The following is a 21,533-nucleotide window of genomic DNA, read 5'->3' as shown; positions in this document are numbered from 1 at the left end:
TAATTCATTCCTCCTTTCTTCTCTCCTTCCCTTCCTTTCTTTTCACAAATATTTTCTGATTGTTTTCTATGTCCTTGACTTGAGATGTTGGGAAGAAAGGAATGTTCAAATTAGATAAGGTCCCTTGTCACTGTCCTGGTGGAATTTACTGCTGAAGAGAAACATAAACACGTTGATAAGTATAGGATCACAAATTGTGCTAGGCTTCACAAGCAAAAGAACCTTAAAGCTTCTAGAAAGAACAATAGGAATGGAGGGGAGAGGCTAATTAATGTGTTAGATGGTTTGGTATAGGCTTTTCTGGGGAAATGCAAATGAGGCTTAGGAGTTAGCCAGGCAGAGAATGGGCAGGAGGAATGTTCCAGGCAGAGGGAACAGAGGAAGCTGCTGGGTTCCCCAACTAGAATAGTGTGAATCAAAGGCCTCATGTCACATTTGAAGAGTTGAAGCTTCAATGGTGTGGTTGGTGCATAGAAAGCTGGGGAGAGGAGTGTGAATGAGTGTGGAGAGGAAGGAGAGGCATCAGCTCACCTCTCCACACAGTGGGAAGCCACTGGGAATAGGGTATTTGGTACATAGTGGACCATCAATAATTTAAAAACAACAAAGACAGCTGTACTGTTCAATGTGAATTCTGAGAATACCTAGGAATGTGGATTCCTTAGGACAAACTTTATATGTAATTCCTATTTCTATTTTATTCCCATTTGTAAAAATTAGTGGCTCAGAGAGGTTAAATTATCCCCAGTGACACAGCTGGTAATATTGGAACAGCCAAAATTCAGCTTAGTTTTTCTTAGTCTTGACCTCTTGCTCTTTACCACTGATTTATCTTCTAATTATTTACCTAATTATCCTAATTTTTAAAAGAGAATTTAGAGACAGAGTCTTGTTCTGTTGCCCATATTGGAGTAGAGTGGTGTGATCATAGCTCTGCAGGCTCGAACTCCTGGCATTAAGCAATCCTCCCCCCTCAGCTTCCTGAGTAGGTAGAACTACAGCTGTGTACCACCACATCCAGCTAATTTTTTATTTTTTATTTTTTTGCAGTTTTTGGCTGGGGCTGGGTTGGAACCCACCACCTCCAGCATATGGGGCTGGCACCCTACTCCTTGAACCACAGGCGCCACCCACACACCCAGCTAATTTTTTAATGTTTTGTAGAGTTGGGGTCTTGCTGTTTTGCCAAGGCTGGTATCAAACTCCTGTGTTCAAGCAATCCTTCTGCGTTGGCCTCCCAAAGTGCTGGGATCACATGTATGAGCCACTGTGTCCAGCCTTAGTGTTCATTTTTAATATTTGAAGAACATGCTCCATGTTAATTCTTCACATTTGTATGCCAAAACTCATGCTCCACCTCTATATATGGACTTGTAAGTCGTTTCTAAGTCTTATGGGTTTGGTTTGCCTTGCAATAAATGTGTCTGTTGGTTTTATTTCTGTCATTCACTGTCTGTCTAGTCTTGGACTTGAAATCTGTCTGCAGTGCTGCATTATTGCCAGCAGAGGGCAGCCCTTGGAGTCTGATACAGTCTTCCTCTTGAGGGCATTTGGTCTTATTTCAATCAGAAAGTATTAATAGTCTGGTAAAAGTTTAGTGTATTTTTACTGCAAGTTTACATGATTTATTTATCTGCTTATGTTATAATTAGGAATGATGGTTGTAAACAATCTGAATTTGTACAGTATGGTTGGCTAAAATGAGAATTTAATATTTTATTCAAATGTTCATTGGATTAGATGCACTCATATGCTAGGAAACTAGTTGGAAACTTTATTAAATTATTTATAGTATAGTAGCCATATGTATGCGAAGAATTTTTCAATCCAAGTATGTTTCATGTCTTCCTTTCCAAATATGTCAAGATACAAGCTCGGTGAATATAAAAGTTAGATCTGCAGAATGTTCTTGTTGTGTGTTTGAAGGAGAAAATATATATTTAAAAAAATTAGCCTAATATTGAAATTCTGCACTCTTATTTACTTTCCAGGATCATTGAGCAGGAGGAACACATTACGGGAGAAGATGAAGATATCCTTGGGCCCGGGTACACGGAGGACTCCACCGATGTGTACAGCTCCCAGTTTGAAACCATTCTGGATAACACTTCTTTATACTATAGCGCAGAGTCATTGGAGACATTGTACTCAGAACCTGACAGCTACTTCAGCTTCGAAATGCCCCTCACTCCGATGATTCAGCAGCGCATTAAAGAAGGCGGTCAGTTCTTGGAGAGGCCTTTGGGGGGAGGACATCAGGACGTCCTGAGTGTCTCAGCAGATGGAGGAATAGTGATGGGCTATTCCAGCGGGGCCGCCAACGGGCTGAACGATCCCAGCGACTCCATCTACACGAGAGGCACCCCGGAGATTGCTTTCTGGGGAAGGTATTTAGTCTCACTGTCATTGATTTCATGGTGGCACTTTTTGTGGCATTCTCTCTTTGGGAAATCTAAGTCTGGAATATACTTTCAAAGCATTTGGCCAATTTCTGTGGCTATAACTAATGATGTGAGTAAAAAGTAACTTGGGTTTTAGGGGCAGACAGGATACACCTTCATTTACCAAATTGGCAAACTATGGTCATTTTGTTCTGCGATATTTCCTGGATTACCATATGTAAGTAGGTTACTGAAAAAATATCTGTGGGCCATGAACAGGTATTAGCTCTGATGATGCAGTTTTGATGGCAGTGATGTTGTATCTGAAAAAAACACTGAGAGGTGGTGGCTTAGTGACATGGATGTTGGTTGATGACTTGGAACAAGTTGTTTGTTTAGCCCAGAAGTTCCTTCAGTATAAATCCAGGGTTTACATTAGATGTTCAGCGAAGTCTCCCCCAGCCCTTTGCTCTGAGAGGTCATGTTCTATCTGGCTGTCTACTGTTCCCAAAGTGGTGGGAGAAGGATTTGGTTACACAGATGCTTAAGATTTGCTGATACCTTGGCCAAGGCTCTAAGTACTCATTTTCTCACTTGGCTTTAAAATTTTAGTCTATCTGGGAGATAAAATGACAAATTTTGTGGGTTACCTGCACCACACCTGTCATTTGGGAATTTCCTGTCTGTGAATTATACAGTATTTCATTTCTTCTTTCTTGTCATCCTCGGGTCATCTGTCTTTTTGCATCTCTATTGGTGGGCAAAGAATGCTAAACTTTGTAACAATTTTACGTATTTAGTTTTGATATATTTTTCTGTGTGTGCATGAAGATAGTGGTGGGGGGAAGGTTAAATGGTGATAGACCATTTTAAAGCTGTATGAAATGACTCCAGTGCTTTTGTTAAAGGTTAGTATTCATATTACAGGTTTCCAGTGAACCTCTGTTGTTGAGCAGTCTGCCCTGTGTTAAGCATTTGATATATAATGAGTTTATAGTTTCATAGTTCGTTGGATGAGCAAGTTCAAGACTGGCACACTATAACATTGTAGCTCGGCATTTCCACATGAAATAAATTTCCACTAATTGGATCACAGTAAGATAATGAAAAGAAAAAGATGTTAGAAGCCCAAGACTTTGGTTTGAATTTACTTATTTACATATTGAAGCCACTTCTCTGAAACCTGCTTTATTGATTTGCAAAGTGGGGTGAACGACAACCACAGTGTTGTGTGGCTGTGAAATTTGAAGGGTTAATAAGGATTAAATCATCTAGTACAGCACGTGGTACAAAGTAGGTGCCCCAAGTAAATGTGGGGATCTAAACTGGTGGCGGATAAGTCCATATTTAGACTTCCTGTACCTCTGAGAGGGAGGGTGTCTCTGGGTAGGGGGCACTGGGAAGTCCCCGAGAGGGCAGTGTCCCTGAGGTGGGGTGCCCCTCAGTGAGGGTACCGCTTTAATCCTCCTGTGTTGTCATCATCTCTGAAGACTCAATCGTGATAAAATGCTGTAGGACAGATACACGGATCATTTCATTGAAATTCCAATCCATCTTTCTGGGTGAGGGGAAGTTGTTTATATTACCAATCAAACATAGGTCGAGGAGCTGAAGTATTTGGGGCTGAGGAAGCCACAGGGTGGGTATGCAAATGACAAGAGGAGAACATCAAAGAATTGGCTGGAAGTTTTTTTTTTTTTTTTGGCCGGGGCTGGGTTTGAACCCGCCACCTCCGGCATATGGGACCGGCGCCCTACTCCTTGAGTCACAGGCGCCGCCCTGGCTGGAAGTTTTATTACACCTGTGGCCTGAGCATTGAGGAAGTGGCCATCTTTTGGCCCAGCATGATGCCAGTCATGGGTATGGACAGAGTTAAGTTGTTACGAGAGAGCCCTGGAGTAGGTTATAGTATTTTAGCGTCTCAGATTTAGACAGTGGTATCCTTCAGGCCATCTGGAGGTAACATTTCAGCTGTGTCACCTGCGTTGTCAAACCACAAGATCCCAGGGGTAAAAGACTGAATTGTAGGACTGAATGAGAGCATCTGAGAGAGCAGCCAGCCTGCTCGCCCCCCACTCTGCTCCTCCTCCTGCCTGAGCACTGCCAGTGTCTGGGACAGACCAGCCTGATAGGGCCCCTCACTGGGTATCCCATGTTCCTCGAATTGCCATAAGACCAGTAAGTGGTTATAGGCGGAGGAAGTTTTATTTTGTGATATATTTGTCTACTCAAGGTTAGAAAAATAGGGCAGTCTTAATGATCCTAAGAAATTTTAAAGGAATTAGAGAACTTTCATATTTTTCTTTACCCGCCTGCCTTCTTCAGTGCTTTGGGGAAGTTGCAATCATAGAGGAATTGTGTTACTATTATGCGTGGCATTGTGGAAGTATCATGACTTTTACTGCTGGAAGGGGACCTCAGATAACTTTTTTATTTTATAATAAAGCATCTGTGTTCTTGTTTGGTGAATTACCAAACAATTACCCACAGCCAGGTGACTTTCTAGTGATAGATCCTGGGCTAGTTTCCAAGTTGTCTGCCTCCTAGGCCAGATTCAATCACTATTCTGGGCTCCCTGGCCTCTAAAACTGTGATTCTTTCTTTTGATCCGATTTCTCTCATGCCGTATATGTAAAGAGCCGGAAGTCTGAGTTGGCTTGCTTTCAAGAAACTAAGTTCTAAATGTAAAGCTAGTTGTTGTTATTGATGGTGCTGATAGATGCGTTCACCACCAAGTCAATAATAAACAGGTTTCCATAAATTTTTAAAGCACAATCAATGAGCAGCCTTTTAACATTTCTCCTGCACTGAAATATCCCCTCTGCAGAGGTAAGGAAGCAGACACAGGTATTGAGCCTGTCCCTCAGCCAAGCCCTGAGGGCTACAGTGTTAGAATTCAAGGGAAAAATATTTTCCAATTGCCTTAAGAAATATGATATCTACAAAAGAAAAGTGATAAATAAAACAAGTGCACATTCCTAGCATTCCATTGTGCCCAGCGCTTTTCCTGCTGGCTGGCAGTGGGCCGGGGGTTCTGATGGTGATGGATAAAGTGAACTCAGAGGAAGGCACTGAAGAAAGAGGTCAGGGCTAGTCAGTTCCTCCCGTTAAAGTGCTTTGATATGCAGTAGACTTGAACCAGGAAATTAAAATCTTAGTGGTGAGCTTGTAGCAAACATTACAAGACCACTTTAGTTTTATAACTGACATCATTTTATATCATGTATCGTCCATAGGTTTGTTTATTCCTTATGCACATAGTGCTTAATTCTCATGATAAGGTAAGAGAAAGGAACCAGCACACTGTACCCCTTGATTGCACTAATGTCCACAGCTATGATTTAACAATAATAAAAAAAAAAAGGTAGGAGAAAGGAAGGAACGAGGAATGTTCTAATTCTCCAGGTAAGGAAACTGAGTCGCCACTACCAAGGTCACACAGGCAGGAAGTGGCACACTCAGCACTTGAACCCAGTCAGGCTTTTACTGAGCTATGCTGCGTTGGACCATTATATCATCAGTCTGAGTGATAATGATTTCCTAATGAATCTTAGAACAGGACCAAACATCTTAAACAAAAGTGTATTCGTTTTGGTATTGATAAGTTTTTAGATCCTTTTTCTATTTCAATGTCTGTCCTTGCTTTGTCCTTAAAGATCATTTCCGTGGCAGTATTGACTGTGATTGAACCCAGGGTGACGGTTTCTGTTGTGTTGCTTCTTTAGAGAAAGGTGACAGGAAAGGTGATCAGGATCTTGTGGCGTGGTAGTGGATCTCAGTTCCCTCTCTCAGGAACACTTTCTTGCCTTGTACTTTGCTGTGTTTTGGTGGCCAGGCGATCAGTGTTCTCACCTGTTACTCTCTTCACTTAAGTCAAAGAAGAAAATATTCCAAATCTTTCATATTCCAGTGTTGGGCTGGCAAAGACATTTCTTTGAGTGCTTATACATTTGTCTTTAAAAGTATTATAAATCACTATGTGATATCAAGTAGATCTTGCTTTGCAAGGTTTAAAAAAAAAAAAAAGACTCTGAAAATCCTAGAATAAATCTAGCCAGGAATAGTAAATTCTCCCAGGTGCCCTGACTGAACGTTGACCAGGAAGCCTCAGGTCAGCCAGGACATAGCTCATCCTGCAAATGTAACACAGTATTTTAATGAAGGGGCAAAGAGCAGGACTCCCCGCCATGTGGTCCAGCTACATAGCACTCGGGCTGACAGGGGGTCAGCGGTGCTGTGTGAAGTCCAGTCACATGGTTCCAAAATTAGAAAGGATAATTAGAGACTTACAGTTGTACATGTTCCGATGGGTTCCTTTCTGTCTGGGTGCTTCTCCCGCGCTGGTCTATCAGCAGATGACCACAACTCCAACCAGTAAGTCCTCAAAGCGCAAATGTTGTCACTACGACCAGTAACAGAGCTGAGTGTTGTCTGTTTCCATTGAGCCTGGGTTTGGACAGGAAGAGAAGAGAGGTGGCAAATTTGGGGATATGGCAGGAACTTCTCCTTTGGTTCTCTGAAATCTTTGAAACTGCCTTTGAAAATACCCTTCTTAGTGTGCGAGATCTCTGCTTCCTAGTTTTTCTTTCAGATGTTGCTGGGATCTGAGGGGTATGGCCACAGGGTGAATTCCATCTGTGTTCAGCTGCTCTGCCTAAGGAGAGAGCCTGGTCTGTCTGCAGCCCACTCTGAATTGGATATTTGTGGTCATCTGCCGTTCGTCCTCTTGCTTTTCTCACCCCCTGCTCAAAGGGAATGCTGGTGTTTGAAGCTATCTTCTGTCTTCCTTCAATTTTTCTCTCTTTGCTGTCTTTCTGCTTTAGGAAGAAGTCACGTGAACTAAAAGTAATACATTTGTTGAGATGCTGTTTCCAAAAATTTTCCAACGTCACAATTGAAACCTGAAGTCATTTTAATATAATATATAAATATTGAGAGAAGAAATTAAAATAATGTGATCCTAGTTAAGGCAAAAATCTTTTCCATCTCGCGAAGTGTCCTCATGGGTCTGGCTGCTTTTCCTGTGTCATTAGCAGAGGAAGCTTCACTGCGCTGCGTATCAGTGGTTGCTGTTGCTTTCAAGATCTCTTTAATCCTTTTATGTTTTGAGATTTGTTCTGCAGCAAAAGAGCTTCTCACTTTTTTCTCTTTGTGGCTTCTCTAAGTAGTTGTGATGGTGAATTTTTTTTTTTTTTTTCATAGAGGAACTCCTGTCCAGTGATTGAGGGGGTGGGGGCGGCCAGAGCCAGTCATCCCCGGTTCTCACTCCTGTTTCACTTACTAGCTGTGTAATCATGAGTAAATACACAAAAATCTGGGAACCTTTCCAAGTGTAGCTTGGAATTCAAAATACCTATCTCGCAAAGGAAGGAGAGGAGCAAATGAGATCAATCCAGTGAAACAAACATCGAGAAAAGAAAACCAAGTGGCCTAACAATGTTTGTACATAGCAGAAAATAATAAAATGAAAGTCAGTACCAACAATGGTGGAAACTTGAAGAACAACCATGGAGCCCCATAGCAGCCTCTGAGCTGCCAGCACCGTCTCTTGAGCTCTAAGCTTTGGGCTTCCTTAGACATCACTTTCTTTTTATAAAGTGCAGTGCACTGTGGCAGGCTGGTATGGACGGAGATCTGAGACAGAAGGCAGGAGGTGAAGTCATCCTCTTCCCTGGCACCTTGATCTTGGGGAGGTTGTTTCATTTGCGGAACTTGTCGTTCCTTATTTGTCGTTCCTTATTGGCGAAATGGAAATAACCTTACTGACCAATTTGCAATTTTGTTGGAAGGATTTGCTCAGTTCTAGTTTATGAATACTTATTTTAAACCTATGATGAGTTCTACAAATAGTCTGGGTAATAGTTTAAGGAATATTAAGAAAATAAGAAAAAGCCTGGTTAAAAAAAAAAAAAAGAAAGGTGTGAGGATTTGGGGAGTGTTTGAATGTAGAACACATGGAGTCTAGTCAGAATGGCTGTGGGATTTCAAAGATGCGTGACTTAGCACATCAAGAAATAATCCACCGTGGGGCCGTGTCTGTGGCTCGGTGGGTGGGGCACCGGCCCCATATACCGAAGGTGGTGGGTTCGAATCCGGCCCCCGCCAAACTGCAGCAAAAAATAGCCAGGCGTTGTAGTGGGTACTTGTAGTCCCAGCTACTCGGGTGGTTGAGGCAAGAGAGTCACCTAACCCCAGGATTTGGAGGTTGCTGTGAGCTGTGATGCCACAGCACTTTATCAAGGGCAATAAAGTGAGACTCTGTCTCTTAAAAAAAAGAAAAAAGAAATAATCTACCGAGTTGGAGAAAGCAGCAGACAACTTAGGAGAGCCCCCGTGTGGTCAGTTTCAGATAGGTTGGGTTTGGGGAGAGGGAAGGACATTCATGGAGGGCTGGTGGGAATGGGCCCCTGAAGGCTGCTGGAGAGACTTTGGAGTTGCCCTTCTAGGGGTGAGTCTTGCAGGTGTTAGAGTGAGAAACTCTCAAGGATAAGTGGGCTGAAGTGCTCACACTGGAGCACTTGGGGGCTGCTGTGTGTCCTGCTAATTATGTCTTTGTGGAAAACCAACATCAGATAAATACTTTGACATCATAATCGCCATCTCTTATGTGCTCATTCCAATGCCTATACCTAAATCTTCTTTTATAGGTCTCTGGTCTCTGAATCTAATATTATGAAAGGAATGCCTTATAAATCACACACCCTGAACGACAGAGATTTTCTGATTTTTTTTTTTATTTCTTACCACCTTGCCACCCAGCAGCATTCCCTTGGGAACTTGTTAGAAATGCAGAATCTCTGTCTCCACCCTTCACCTCCTACTGCATGTTAATAAGACATCCAAGTGGTTTGTATATACATTGAAGTTTGAGAAGTGGTCTGTGGACCAAACTTTGAGTAGCAAAGCCATAAGACAGGTTCTCAAACTTGATTGCATATTAGAACTACCTGAAGAGCTCTTTATGCCTCTGATTCTCCAGGCTTCACTATCAGAGATTCTGATTCTATTATTGGTCTCTGGCGGCACCTGGACAGTGCTAGCTTTAAAAGCTCCTCAGATGATTCTGCTATGCAGCCTAGGCTGTCAAACCCCTTGCTTCTCCCAGGTGTGGACCTCAGACTAGCAGCATAAACTTCACTGTGGGACCTGGTTAGAAGTACCCAAGACTTCACCTTGGACTACTCAGTCAACAAATTTTCAGGTGATTTGTAAGCACTTGAATTTTCAACAAATTTCCAGGTGATTCCTAAGCACTTGAATTTTCAACAAATTTCCAGGTGATTCCTAAGCACTTGAAAGTTTGAGAAGCACTCACTGGAGACTGATTAGAGGCAGAACAGAAAGCTGAGAAAGACGCAGTTCATGTTCTCATTGGGCGCAGACTTGGGAGAGGTAACTCTGCTTGTGATGGGGAGAATCTTCTAACAAAGGTTTGTGACAGTGAGGGTTCCCCTCCTGAATTGCAGACTCCTTGTATGCCTTCCTGATCTTCCTCTCTTTCCTTCCCTAGGTCAAGGCACCCCTGACCTGTTGATAGTGGAAATGTGAATCTGGGAATTACTTTTTCTAGATTCACATTTGTCATCTTTGGTGTAAATAGTGACAGGATGCCTGTCCCTCCTCTAGAAATACAGAGATCGATTGATTTTCCTGCTAGGAAACGGTGTGGTGTGCTGGTGAAGAGTGTGTTCTTAAGTCTGATTTTCTTGACATTTTAGTGAATGCTCTCTCTCGACCTCAAATTCCTTATCTCCGTAAAGGGATAATAATTTACCAGCACGTATTGAATACTCAATAAATATTAGTCGTAATTATCAATAATAACAGTGCCTGAACTATTGTCATTAAAACTTCTTCAAAGTTGCCTGGTATGACTGGAGTTAAGATGTTGCATATCTGTAGTAATTCGAGGAGCCTTTGATTACTTGAAAGTGAGGAGTTTTAATGATAGTTTGCATTACTGTCTTTATAATTACTCTATTTAAAAGTCTCACCGCAACACAAATGGGATGGCACTGTCTTGCCAAGAGCAATATTATAAAGTCTTGAGAGAAAATTGAATTATTAGTGTGAAACAGTTATGATAGTTTATTATTCATATTTGGCATTCACGTGGCAACCGTTTTCTGATTTATCACATAATATTGTACTTAGCTGCGGGCTGTGTCCCTCCTTCTAGGCCATGAACTTCTCAAGTGTACAGTTTTGGGACGCAGAGAACCTCTGTCGTAGTGCCCAGCACATATTGAACACTCAGTTTTTGTTGAATGAAGAACTTAATGAGCCACTGCTCTGTACTAGAAATTAAGGTATCTTCCAAAGAGGAGGAAGATCAGATGATTTCAGAAATAACTCTAGTACAATGTCAGGAGAACCAGGCTATGTGGTTCCAAGGTAGGATCACTGCTGGCTTGAGGTGTCCGGGAGGCCTCACGGGAGCATTGTGTTGTGAGATGGGCTGTGAAGGATGAGGTGGGTTTGTGTGAAGGTAGTGGAAGCGATGGGGCAGGGTGACTTTCCACATAGAGCAGCGGTTCTCAACCTGTGGGTCACAAAGACCCTTTCACAGGGGTCACCTAAATACATCCTGCATATCAGATATTTACATTACGATCATAACAGTAACAAAATTAGTTATGCAGTAGCAACGAAAATCATTTTATGGTTGGGGGGTCACCACAACATGAGGAACTGTATTAAAGGGTCACGGCATTAGGAAGGTTGAGAACCACTGCCATAGAGGGAGCCCAACTGTGGCAAAATTAGGAACAGCTGCCTGGATTTGAGAACTTGAGAGTCAGGAGTTAAGGGAATTATTAACCTCTTTGTCTCCTGTTCTATTAACCGCCCAGGCCAAACAGGTGGTGTCTCAAGTAGGTTGATGGTTTCAAACTTCTGTGACATTTTAGGCATACCAAAAAAAAAAAATGCAGAAAACAGTAAACATGTGATCTCACCATCTCCTTTAGGAAGTAAACATTTCAGATGAACTTCAAACTCCTGTTTATATCTCACTGGCCCCATGCTCTCTTCCCCTCCTAAGGTCAAGGTAACCAAGACCTGTTGACATTATTTCTATGGAGCTATATGTGTCCACAGACTTTATATAATGCTGTTTCACCTGCTCTTGAACTTTATATAACTGCTATCTTCTTGTTTCCTTTTGTAAAGCTTTTCCCCCAATATTTGAAATTCATTTTTGTGGACTCAAACGCCTAGTTTAGCAGTTTGTACAGTATTCATTATATGAGTCTACTGTACCTTATTTCTATTCCATTTTTCTATTTATGAGCGTTTTGGGTGTGTCTTACATTTTTGTCCCAAACAGCATGGCAGAGCAAATGTATTTTTATACGTGGCTTCTTGTGCACATAATAAGTACTGTAGAGACTTTCTCTGGGCTAGCTGTCTATTTAGATATATATAAATCACTGCTTGGTTCACCAGAAAATGGTTCTCGAAAGGGCGTATTACATTTTCTTTGAGTGTATATAATTTACTTCTGTTTAGAAAGTAAATTCTAGGGTGGTACCTGTAGCTCAAAGGAGTAGGGCCCCAGCCCCATATACTGGAGGTAGCAGGTTCAAACCCGGCCTTGGCCAACAACTGCAAAAAAAAAAGAAAAAGAAAGTAATTTCTAGTTTTTTTTACCCTCTGATCCTCATAATCCCGGAGTCCCAGCAATAGCAACAGCCCAAAGGCAAAGAAGCATGGGAGAGCGAACAAGGGAAGCAGAGCCCATCCTTTCTCTGGGTGGGGGGTGGGGGTGGGGGAGCTGCTGTGGGCTCTGCCATCCATTGGTTAGGTCTGCTGGGTCTGCTGGCTCTGCTGCCGCTGTCCCCAGCTCCTCCTGTCCCGGAGTTCTCAGATGCTCTGGGACAGTTGTTGCAGGGTCTGACAGCTGTGAGGGTGGCCTGGCCACTGCTGGCTGTCTGAAGCAGGCTTTGAACTACAGGACAATAAATATTTTCATATCCACCATAGCAGAAAAGCAGAAACAAAACTAGAAATGGGAACAGAAAAAGAGATCCCATAGATTGTATGAATTTAACAGAGCTGACTTTCCGATTGTATAAATGAATTAGATATATTTTGAGGCCTATTTTGTCATTCCTTTAAAGCCAGAATGTGTGTGCTATAGGAAGTTAATGTTTTTCAAATAGTTCTTAAAAAATCTTAGGGCTATTGAGAAAAACAGTGCTGGTTACTTTTTTGTGAGTAAGATTGGACAGGCGTTTCTTTTCCCCTTAACTAGCAGCCTCTCCAGATATACTCACTTTGCCCTCTGCTGCCAGCTGCTGTCTGGTGCTGAGAGAGTTAAGCTGGAGGTTTGTGAAGTCATGTGTGACTTCATAGGGTCTGGGCTTGTGAAGCAGGTCTCTTGGAGGGAAGCTCTGTTGAGAGAGGGAAGGCTGGGAGGAGGGGGACGTCCTCCTGCAACTTCTTTCAAGTTCTCATCCCTAAGCCCCGAGGGATCCAGCAGCATTCTGGGAGAATGTCACTGCGAAGTCGCTGTGTAGCAGTTTGCGCCCGCCACCGAAGCAGCTTTAGAAGTACATCGAGAGAGCCCTTGCAGGAGATGAAAGTTTGCTGAGCAGATGGAACGGGAGGTGTTTCGCGTTGGTGACAAAATTATGGGCAGGCTGTTTGCTGACAGAGGTAACTGGAATTTGGTTTATTTGTCTTTGTCTGGTCGTAGGCAGTGCTGGGTCGTGCATAACTGTCGTTACAGAAAGTTCCCTGCATTTGAAAATACTCTATTTCAAATGAAAGACATTGTAAGAATATCTTAGGGAGAAATTTAAGAATATGATGGTTCACGTGTATTATTTTCCAAATAAGGATAAGAAAAATGGAAAGGGTGTATTGATTAGAAGGTCTGTAATGTTTGGGAAACCAGATTTTTTCTCTTTATGGAGTTGCACTGCTGTTTGAGGTGGTTAGCTAGAGCTTGGTGCTCCTAGACGGTATGGGTACTTCTCAGCAACACTTTGTGAAACTCCATCCAGGCATTGGAAGGTCACCAATCTGAGCTTGGTCATTCAGTGGGGTCCATTCTTTCTACTGCACAAGGCTGTCATTCTTATTTCAGCGTATCACTGCTCTGAAAGTTGGCTATGCTGTTAGTATGGAAAGATGATTTGTCTTAGAATTCAGCATTAGATTTTAAACTTTAAAGGCTCGCCTGTTATCTAGTGAAAAAGATAAGGGGAGTTGTTTTGTTTTGTTTTTTGAGCTGAGGGAATTTCAGCCCAGCAGTTTATCTCTGGGAAAGTCTCTCTCTCTTTTCATGTTCAAGGCACAGATGAATCCAGGGCATGAGGGCATGGGGAGAGGGGAGGTTAGCAAAGTTGCAGAAAGGGGCACAAGCCTAGTCCATTGATATTAATTCCATCGTCTTGATGCTTGGGATTTAAGTATTCATGATCACCCAAGACCCCGTGAGAAGCCCAGTGCTTGACCTTCCAGGGTAGCCAACTGATTTTAACGGGTGTGTTCGGTTGGCATTTCTGGCCTTGATTACAGATACCAGATTCACATCTCCAGTATTTTAAAATGTCATTTGTCTTGCTGGCCCGTCTGTATAACAGTTTCGACTCCTCTCTTTGGTCATTTTGCTTCGTAGTTTTAATAATAAAGTACAGGGGCGGAGGGGGAAGGAGTGTGGACTTAGGAGTCAAGTTGCTTAGGTTTAAATTTTACCTGCCTTCTTGCTTTGGATCTCATAAGTTTCTTAACTATTCTTGAAGCTCAGCTTCTTCCTATGTGAAATAGAGATGATAGTCTCTGACGTGCGGGCTGCGGATGGATGCCGGGATGGACGAGGGCGCAGTACATGGGACCCACTCCCATAGTTCCTTCTGCTCTACTAAAGCTTAATAAACAGTGGTGATCAATGGCTATTATGATGTCTACATTGTGCTCATGTGAGACTTGGGAGGGGACTTGGATGTTAGAGAAGGTGGTAATGAATTTGGAGTTGGGTGCGTGCTCCCACTGAGAACATGCTGGGGCTCCTTTGTGGCAGGGTTCCAGGGAGCCCCTCTGTTCCACATGCCCCGGTGGTCATCTCTCACACACACACAGCCTTCGGGGGTGAGTAGGGCTGGGAGAGAAAAATGGGAGAAAAGAGCAAATCCATGAATGCTTTGTGAAAACATTTCTGTGCTCACAGCCTGGGATGGTGTGTCAGTTTCATCAGGGAATGTGGGGAGTAGTGTTGTGTGCACAGGTGTCTCACAGGCAACATGTGGCCCACTTCAGGAGTAGACTAGGCTTGCCACTGTGTCTGTCCTTGTAAGGGCATGTTGCCTCGGCTGGGCTGCAGAGGATGCTTTTATAGGGTTTATCTGCGCTTCTACCTTTGCTATTTCTGTCATTATGCGTCAGCAATTGCTGTGCAGCTATATGAAAACTGCTTAGCTGCTCTGGACATCTATTTCCTGGTCTATCACCAGAGGGTAATAGCTCTTTTCCTCCGTGGCTATTGAGACTAAAGAAGATAAAAATATGTGAAAACACCTAATAGAGTAAGTACCAAACACTTTTTTTGCTTCTTCAAGAATCTTTCCATGTCTTCTGTTATCATCAGGGGAAATGTTGTACACTTTGTAATTAAGTCTCTTTTCTCCGGTATGCTCTGTAAGGGTCTTGTGCCTAGATCAGTATTTCTGAAGCTTTTGTTTGATTTAAAATGATTTTCTTGGGCAATTCGTCTGTATCATCTAATGTCACTTTCTCTTTTTGCTTTCGCTGTTTTCAGTGTAGGCTATAACCCTTATGGCTTTTAAATTTAATTTTTATCTAGTTTTCAAAAATATTATTAAAGGAACAGGGAACCAGTGGTAAACATTCAACTTGAAGTTCCTTTGGTCCCAGTCTCAGGAAGGAACCTCCACTGGCCATTCCTACTCTGTTCTTGCAAGGCCTGGTCTATAGCTCTTTGGGGCCCGTTTTGAAAAGGCCTCATTGGTGCAAAAGTACAAACGTGGTACAGAAAGTTCCATCAGGTTTGCCAGCACCCCGTGCAGCTGGGTCCCTCCCTGCAGCACAGGGTTTGGAATGTTCGGGAGCTCCCTAGACAGGAACCGCCCGCACAGCTGGGTCGTGTCACCAAGAGCCAAATGTGCCTGACAGGTCCAGCTCCGGCCACACTGTCGTGGGTCATGTGGTTAGCCCAGAATCCCTGCAGGAGAGGGAAGGCCTTGGCTCTCAGCAGAGGGCTGGGTCTGATCCTGCTTTGAAACCCTCAGTCCTGAACTTCTGGGGAGGCAGAGCCTGCCTTGGGTTCCAGGGAAGATTTTAGTCATTGTTTAGCTAGTCTGTGGGTGTGGTTCAGTCAGCTCTTTGGTCTGCTGTTATGGTTGGCTTTTTGTCACTAATAACACTGGGTGGAGGTAGTGTAGAAGCAGGGAAGCTGAAGGTGGAGTTGCAGGATGTAGGCCCAGCTGCCAGCCTTGCCATTGACCAGGCAAGACGACTTTGGTGCTTAGTTTCTTTACTTGCCAAATGGGACTCTTGTGAGGATGGGATGAAATCATGCTTGTGAAGGTACCAGATAGCCCACAGAGTGCTCTGCAGATTTTGGTTGTTTATCTTACTGGATTATCCGAAGGGCAATGGTTCAAATCGATGAAACTGTTTATGCTTTGGCAAAGGGGGTACCTGTGTGGTGTGTGGGGGGTCCTTATACTGTGTCTGGCCTCTTTGCAGAGGTTTTCATCCCATTCTGGTTTGCCTAAGAACCTGTATTCAAAGGCGGCAGGCAATATAGTTTCTGGGCAGAATGTTCTGAAATCACCCACTCCTTTGTTGGTTTAGCTGATCCTTTATCCCAATAAAGAGATTTTTCAGCAGAGAAAGCCTAAGAACTGAAGCCCTTAGCATCTCAGTTGGCCCAACTCTGCTGTGATTGCGAGACGTGGGAAGGGTCACTTCCTGTCTCCGTCCTTCAGTTTCCTCATCTGCAGAAGGGATGGACGGAAAGACCATCTGTGTGGGGAGGAGATGGCGACTATCTTCCCCTGTCCTGCTTTTCCTCTACCTTGCTATATCCATCATCTTACTGGGCAATTTCTGCTTCTCCTTTTAAATAATTTAGGGCAATTGTCTTAGAAAAGATAAGACAGGTGAACGATGAGGCTGAACTCAAGCTGAGATGCCACGTTGACTTCCGAGACCTTAATGTAGTGGAAATGGTTCAATGGTGATGGGGTGTTAGGGTCACTGTCAAGTTGTGTCACCTCTCCTCCACTGACCTTGTCATCGCTTTGTTTCGTAGTCGTGCAGAGCTGACCATGTTGGCCATGGCTTCTGGGTCGCAGATCCCTTGTTATGGGAGCTGTGAGCTCCTGAAATGGGGAGAGAGAGAAAGGATGACTTGACAGCAGATGGCTGAACTGGAGATGCCACCTTGAGAAAAAAAAAACAGAGAATGAGTATCCTTTTAGCTCGAGGCATTTACATTTGAACCCCAGAATGACTCATGTCTTCCTTTGGGGCGGGAGGAGCCTTTGCCAGGCTGTGTGGGAGATGTTTGCAATGCTGTCGTTCTTACCTCTACTATTCATCCATCCTGGGTTTTTTCCTTAAGTTTGTTTTTTTTTTTTAATCTAAATCTTGCTGAATAGAGAGGCCACATCTATCATGTGTGGGCATTTTAATTTGGCTTTCCCAAGACAAGACTGCATTATTGTGTGACAGAATAATCGGGAAATATTTCTATTTCTTCAGTATTTTGGTGCTTAAAAATAAACACAAAGTTAAAAACTAGGCCTGCAGCTTGCACAGGAATGACTCACAAATGGCCCTCGTGGTGGGAGACGGTCACTAGCTGCGGGAACTCGTGTATCTAGCCAGGCCCTTGGAGGACTCATCAGCTGGGCTGACTGTTGGGGACCCCCGAAGGATATGCTTCCGGTTGAAATAATTTACTGTAAAAATAACAAGAGTCACAGCTACAAAATGCAGTGGTTGGTGAGGCTGGCTGAAGCCCAAATGTTGTAGACCAGTGGTTCTCAACCTTCCTAATGCAGTGGCCCTTTAATATAGTTCCTGTGGGTCGCCATAGGTTGAAAACCATTGTATGTGGACTCTTTTAGTCACAATGGAAATTGAGATTCTGTTCATCAATATTTCATACTTTTCACTAAATCCAAAGATTAGTGAAATTCACTGAATCCAAAGATTTTAGTGAAATCTTCGCTTTGCTTACATTGTTAATAAGTAGATCTGTACCTACGTAATTGCCAGATGTATAAGTGCTGCTGTAAGATCAGAGGCAGGGATTTTGCTAACAGATTTAGAAGGTAATGAAGAACAAATTTGAGTAAGTTGATGCAAGGGGATTTTTGGCTTTGCATTTTCTGGCATCTTGACCTTGGGAAGTTAGTGTGTCCCATCCTCCACTATGATTTTAAAGTCACCATTGGTTGACTTCGTGGTAATTCCATATCTGAGCATTTCTTAAAGCTTGAAAATAAGGGAACCTCAAAAGTGTCCACCTGAAACATAAAGGGTGGTGTTTTGTATGACAGGAAACCATTGTGGCCTCCCTTAGTTTGCATCTTGTCCACAGGGTCCTGCCTTTGTGTGGTCTGTCCCAACCCAGGGCAATGTTGACTGGTCAGTCTGGGACTCCTCAGTTGGTAAAAAAAAAAATGGATTTTACAACCCAGTCCTTTGAATGTAGTTTCTTTCTTTAAAGGAGAAAGGCACTTTTAGTAACAATATTTTATTGGGAAATCTAGGTTGAACAAAAATAGGCAACCACCACCACATACAAGATTATTTCCAGAAACATCCTCGCCCCAGACTTCAGTGTCTAAAACATCGGCACTGTTACCTACTGTCTCAGTGGGAGAGGGCCACCTCCTGAGTCAGCGGTGTCTTTTCCTGTGGCACCCACGATGTCTTGAGAGGTCACAGGGCCACACAGCCATGGGATCAGCTCTGGCAAGAGGCTAAGAGATCCATCTGCGGGAGCCAGGTCGTGGGCCAAGGGTGGGGTTGCCCTACCCAGAATGTATTAAGTATCAAAATCCACCCATCACTGGCCAGTGTGGAGATGATATTTATCTTGTATTGCACTCAGTGTTGTGAAAACATCTGAAGACTGTCTGATGTTACTGTCCACCAGCTTGGTTAAAAGATGAATTGGATATGTCTCCTTAACTTGTAGAGAAAGTGTCATTATAAGGGAAGCAACAGGATTTAGGGTTTTTTTAATTCTCAGTCTCGTGTGGGGGGTGACCAGTGGCTGTCCTTTCTGTGCTCTGATGCCCTTCTCCTCACCTGCTCTCTTGATGGTGAGTGTTGTCCCCTGCTCTGTCCCTGCCATGAGTCTCTGCTCTGTCTTCACGGTTGTTTGGGCTGTCAGGGCGCTTTTTCTTTCTCTGGATGTTTAACCATACCGTTGTCGCCCCTGTTTTTTCTCCAGCCCATGTTCTGTGTCGCTGAGCCTCTTTGGTCACTGATGAGCTAGGACTTTTAAGTTGCTACGTGGCTGTGGCCATTGCGTGTCTAAGGCCAGTGAGACTCAGATGATCCCCAGGATTGTTGTCTGCAGTAGTCTAGGGTCTTCCGGGTGGTACCAGAAGACTGTTGTGCTGAGAGTCTGGAGACTTTGGTTCTGGTTCAAGTTCTGCCTGTATCTAAGTTCTTAATCTCTCTGAAGCTTTTATTTACTCATTCAAAAAAATGAGATCCCACTAAATAATTCAAGTAGTGCATTCTACCTCCAAAAATCCATTAGTCTGTGAAATAATTCCAGCTCCTTAAATTAGCTCTTTAAACTGGAGGCAGTGAGGAAACTGGAATTGGAACGGGGAGACTGTACCAAAACTTAGCGCCAGTGCTCATGGCCTGCCTGGTGATGAGGTGGGGAGGGAACACAAGTGTCTTCCATACATTTGTGGTCTTGTTCAGGCTGCCCACACAGCCATTTAGCATTGTTCTTTCCTGGAAGCAGCATCCACTAGTTACTCTTCCTGAGTTGATTGATATGCAATACTTATTTTGAAACCCAAATTACCTCTTTTCCAGGAAGGGAAACACCAGGGTAGCAGGAGATTGCAGTCTACTCTCCTTCCCCTGGCTGAAGTCACTGATGTCTGTATTTTCTCCATTCCTTTTCAGAAGGTCCTGGCTTCTCACTTGAAAGCAGAAGTGTGAGCCACAACAAGTGAAATGAAGCCAGGACATAGGAGGCCAAAGGCCTTGTCCACGCTCTTGACTCTTAGCTTTCCAGGTGTGGGTGTTATAGGCAATTTTTTTTCTCCCATTAGAATGGAAGACAACAGCCAAGGGTTGGCCTTCTGCAACCTGGGGCTTTTCTTGTATTTCCCATTAGCTTGGTGACTTTGGGTGTGTCATTTATCCATTTCTGAGCTGGCCTCATCTTTAAAATGTTGGGCTAGGCCAGCGGTTCTCAACCTGTGGGTCGCGACCCCTTTGTAACAATGAGAATACATCCTGCATATCAGATATTTACATTATGATTCACAACAGTAGCAAAATTACAGTTATGCGGTAGCAATGAAAATCATTTTATGTTTGGGGTCAGCACAACATGAGGAACTCTATTAAAGGGTCGCGGCCTTAGGAAGGTTGAGAACCACTGGGCTGGGCAGCGTTTAGAGTTTTGTTTTCCTAGAGCCTTCGTGCCATGTGTCTGTGAGTTCTCTCTTCATTAGCAAGACCCTAGAGAAGGGAGGGCAGAGGGGCCAAGACGTCACGCAGGGTCGGGCTCTTTTGGTGCCTGTGTACAGCCCGTGACCTCTCTGAACGCAGAGGCTGGTTTTTCCTTTTTTTTTTTGTACAGCGCTAAGTCCAGGTTAGCACAAAATGTTTTAAAATCGATTGTTCCTTTTCGTCAGTGTACTGACTTTGACGTTCATTTATTGAGGTGTCAGCGGTCTGTGGCAGTCTCTGCTAGAAGCGCGACTCTCAGAGACATTAGTGGCTTCCCAATGGGAGTCTCCTGGGTATTGACTCTAAAACTTCTGAACTGTCTGTACCTTGAAGGAAAATTCCTCCTTCCAGGGCATTATAGAAACTTACCTATTGTTCTTCCTCTTACGTTTCATTGCTTTTTCTTCCACAAAAGCCTCCAGGACAGCCCTTGCTCCACAGCCTGTATTAAATGTCTGTTGACTTTTAGGTGGAAGGGCCTCCTGTGCTCTTGAACCTTAGAGTAAGGCATAACAGGGAACTTTCGTGTTTCTCTATGGCTGTGGTTCTCAACCTTCCTAATGCCTCCTAATGCCGTGACCCTTTAATACAGTTCCTCATGTTGTGGTGACCCCCAACCATAAAATTATTGTCATTGCTACTTCATAACTGAAATTTTGCTACTGTTATGAATCGTAATGTAAATATCTGATATGTGGGATGTATTTTCATTGTTACAAAGGGGTCGTGACCCACAGGCTGAGGACCGCTGCTGTAGGGATTTACTTGCCTTTGACCTCTTGATAATGAATAGTACCAATCAGAGCATTTGCATTCCTGCTGCTAAGGTCATGTACATGCATTGAATGGCTTATTGGGAAGATTTTTTGCTCTTGTGGTCATCTGAAGAATCTCCTTTTCCATCCTTTTGGTTCCACAGGGCGACTTTGGAGTTGGCAAATTGATAGGAGTTTAAAATACATCCTGTCTCCAGGAAGGATACCAACTCAGTGCCTGGAGAATGCATTCTTTAGGCTCCTACCACTGGCTTCAAGGAGCAGGATCAATATGAGTGGAGACGTTAGTAGTTGTCCATGCTGTTGGTCAACAGAGATACGAAGGATTTCATTTATAAGTTTATGTCAATAATAAAAACAATAGTTTTTTAGTATTCTCTACTGTCAAATTCTTAGGCTACATGCCTAGTTTGATTCTTTTGAGTTTCCTTCTGCTATTTCTAATTGAAGAAGGAAAGGTCACCTGTGAAATGTCCCCTGTGGGGGGCAAGGTGGAGGAAGAATGGCCCCCACCTGTATGGCTGACACAGCTATGGGGTGTTGGTGTGGTGGTCCCAGAGCACTGGCAGTCTGGAGGTACCTGTCTTCCAAGAGAAGACCCTTGGAAGTGATGGCTGAGGAGGGAGTTGCCACCTCCCTTATGTCCCTTTTCATTGTTACAAAGGGGTCGTGACCCACGACCTCT

At 43.5% G+C, this 21,533-nt stretch overlaps 1 protein-coding gene across 5 annotated transcripts in view; it reads left to right on the top strand.

The window, feature by feature from the left end:
* Positions 1-21,533, top strand: part of PSD3 (pleckstrin and Sec7 domain containing 3) — a 559,602-nt gene that overhangs the window by 254,281 nt on the left and 283,788 nt on the right. For all 5 annotated transcript variants that reach the window (XM_053578222.1, XM_053578223.1, XM_053578226.1 and 2 more), the window contains one exon: positions 1,992-2,387. In XM_053578222.1, coding sequence (XP_053434197.1) covers positions 1,992-2,387 — 396 coding nt within the window. The remainder of the gene's footprint in view (positions 1-1,991; positions 2,388-21,533) is intronic.

Source organism: Nycticebus coucang, chromosome 24 (genome assembly GCF_027406575.1).
Source record: "Nycticebus coucang isolate mNycCou1 chromosome 24, mNycCou1.pri, whole genome shotgun sequence".
Classification (NCBI taxonomy): domain Eukaryota; kingdom Metazoa; phylum Chordata; class Mammalia; order Primates; family Lorisidae; genus Nycticebus; species Nycticebus coucang.
This window is presented reverse-complemented; position numbering and strand designations above follow the sequence as displayed.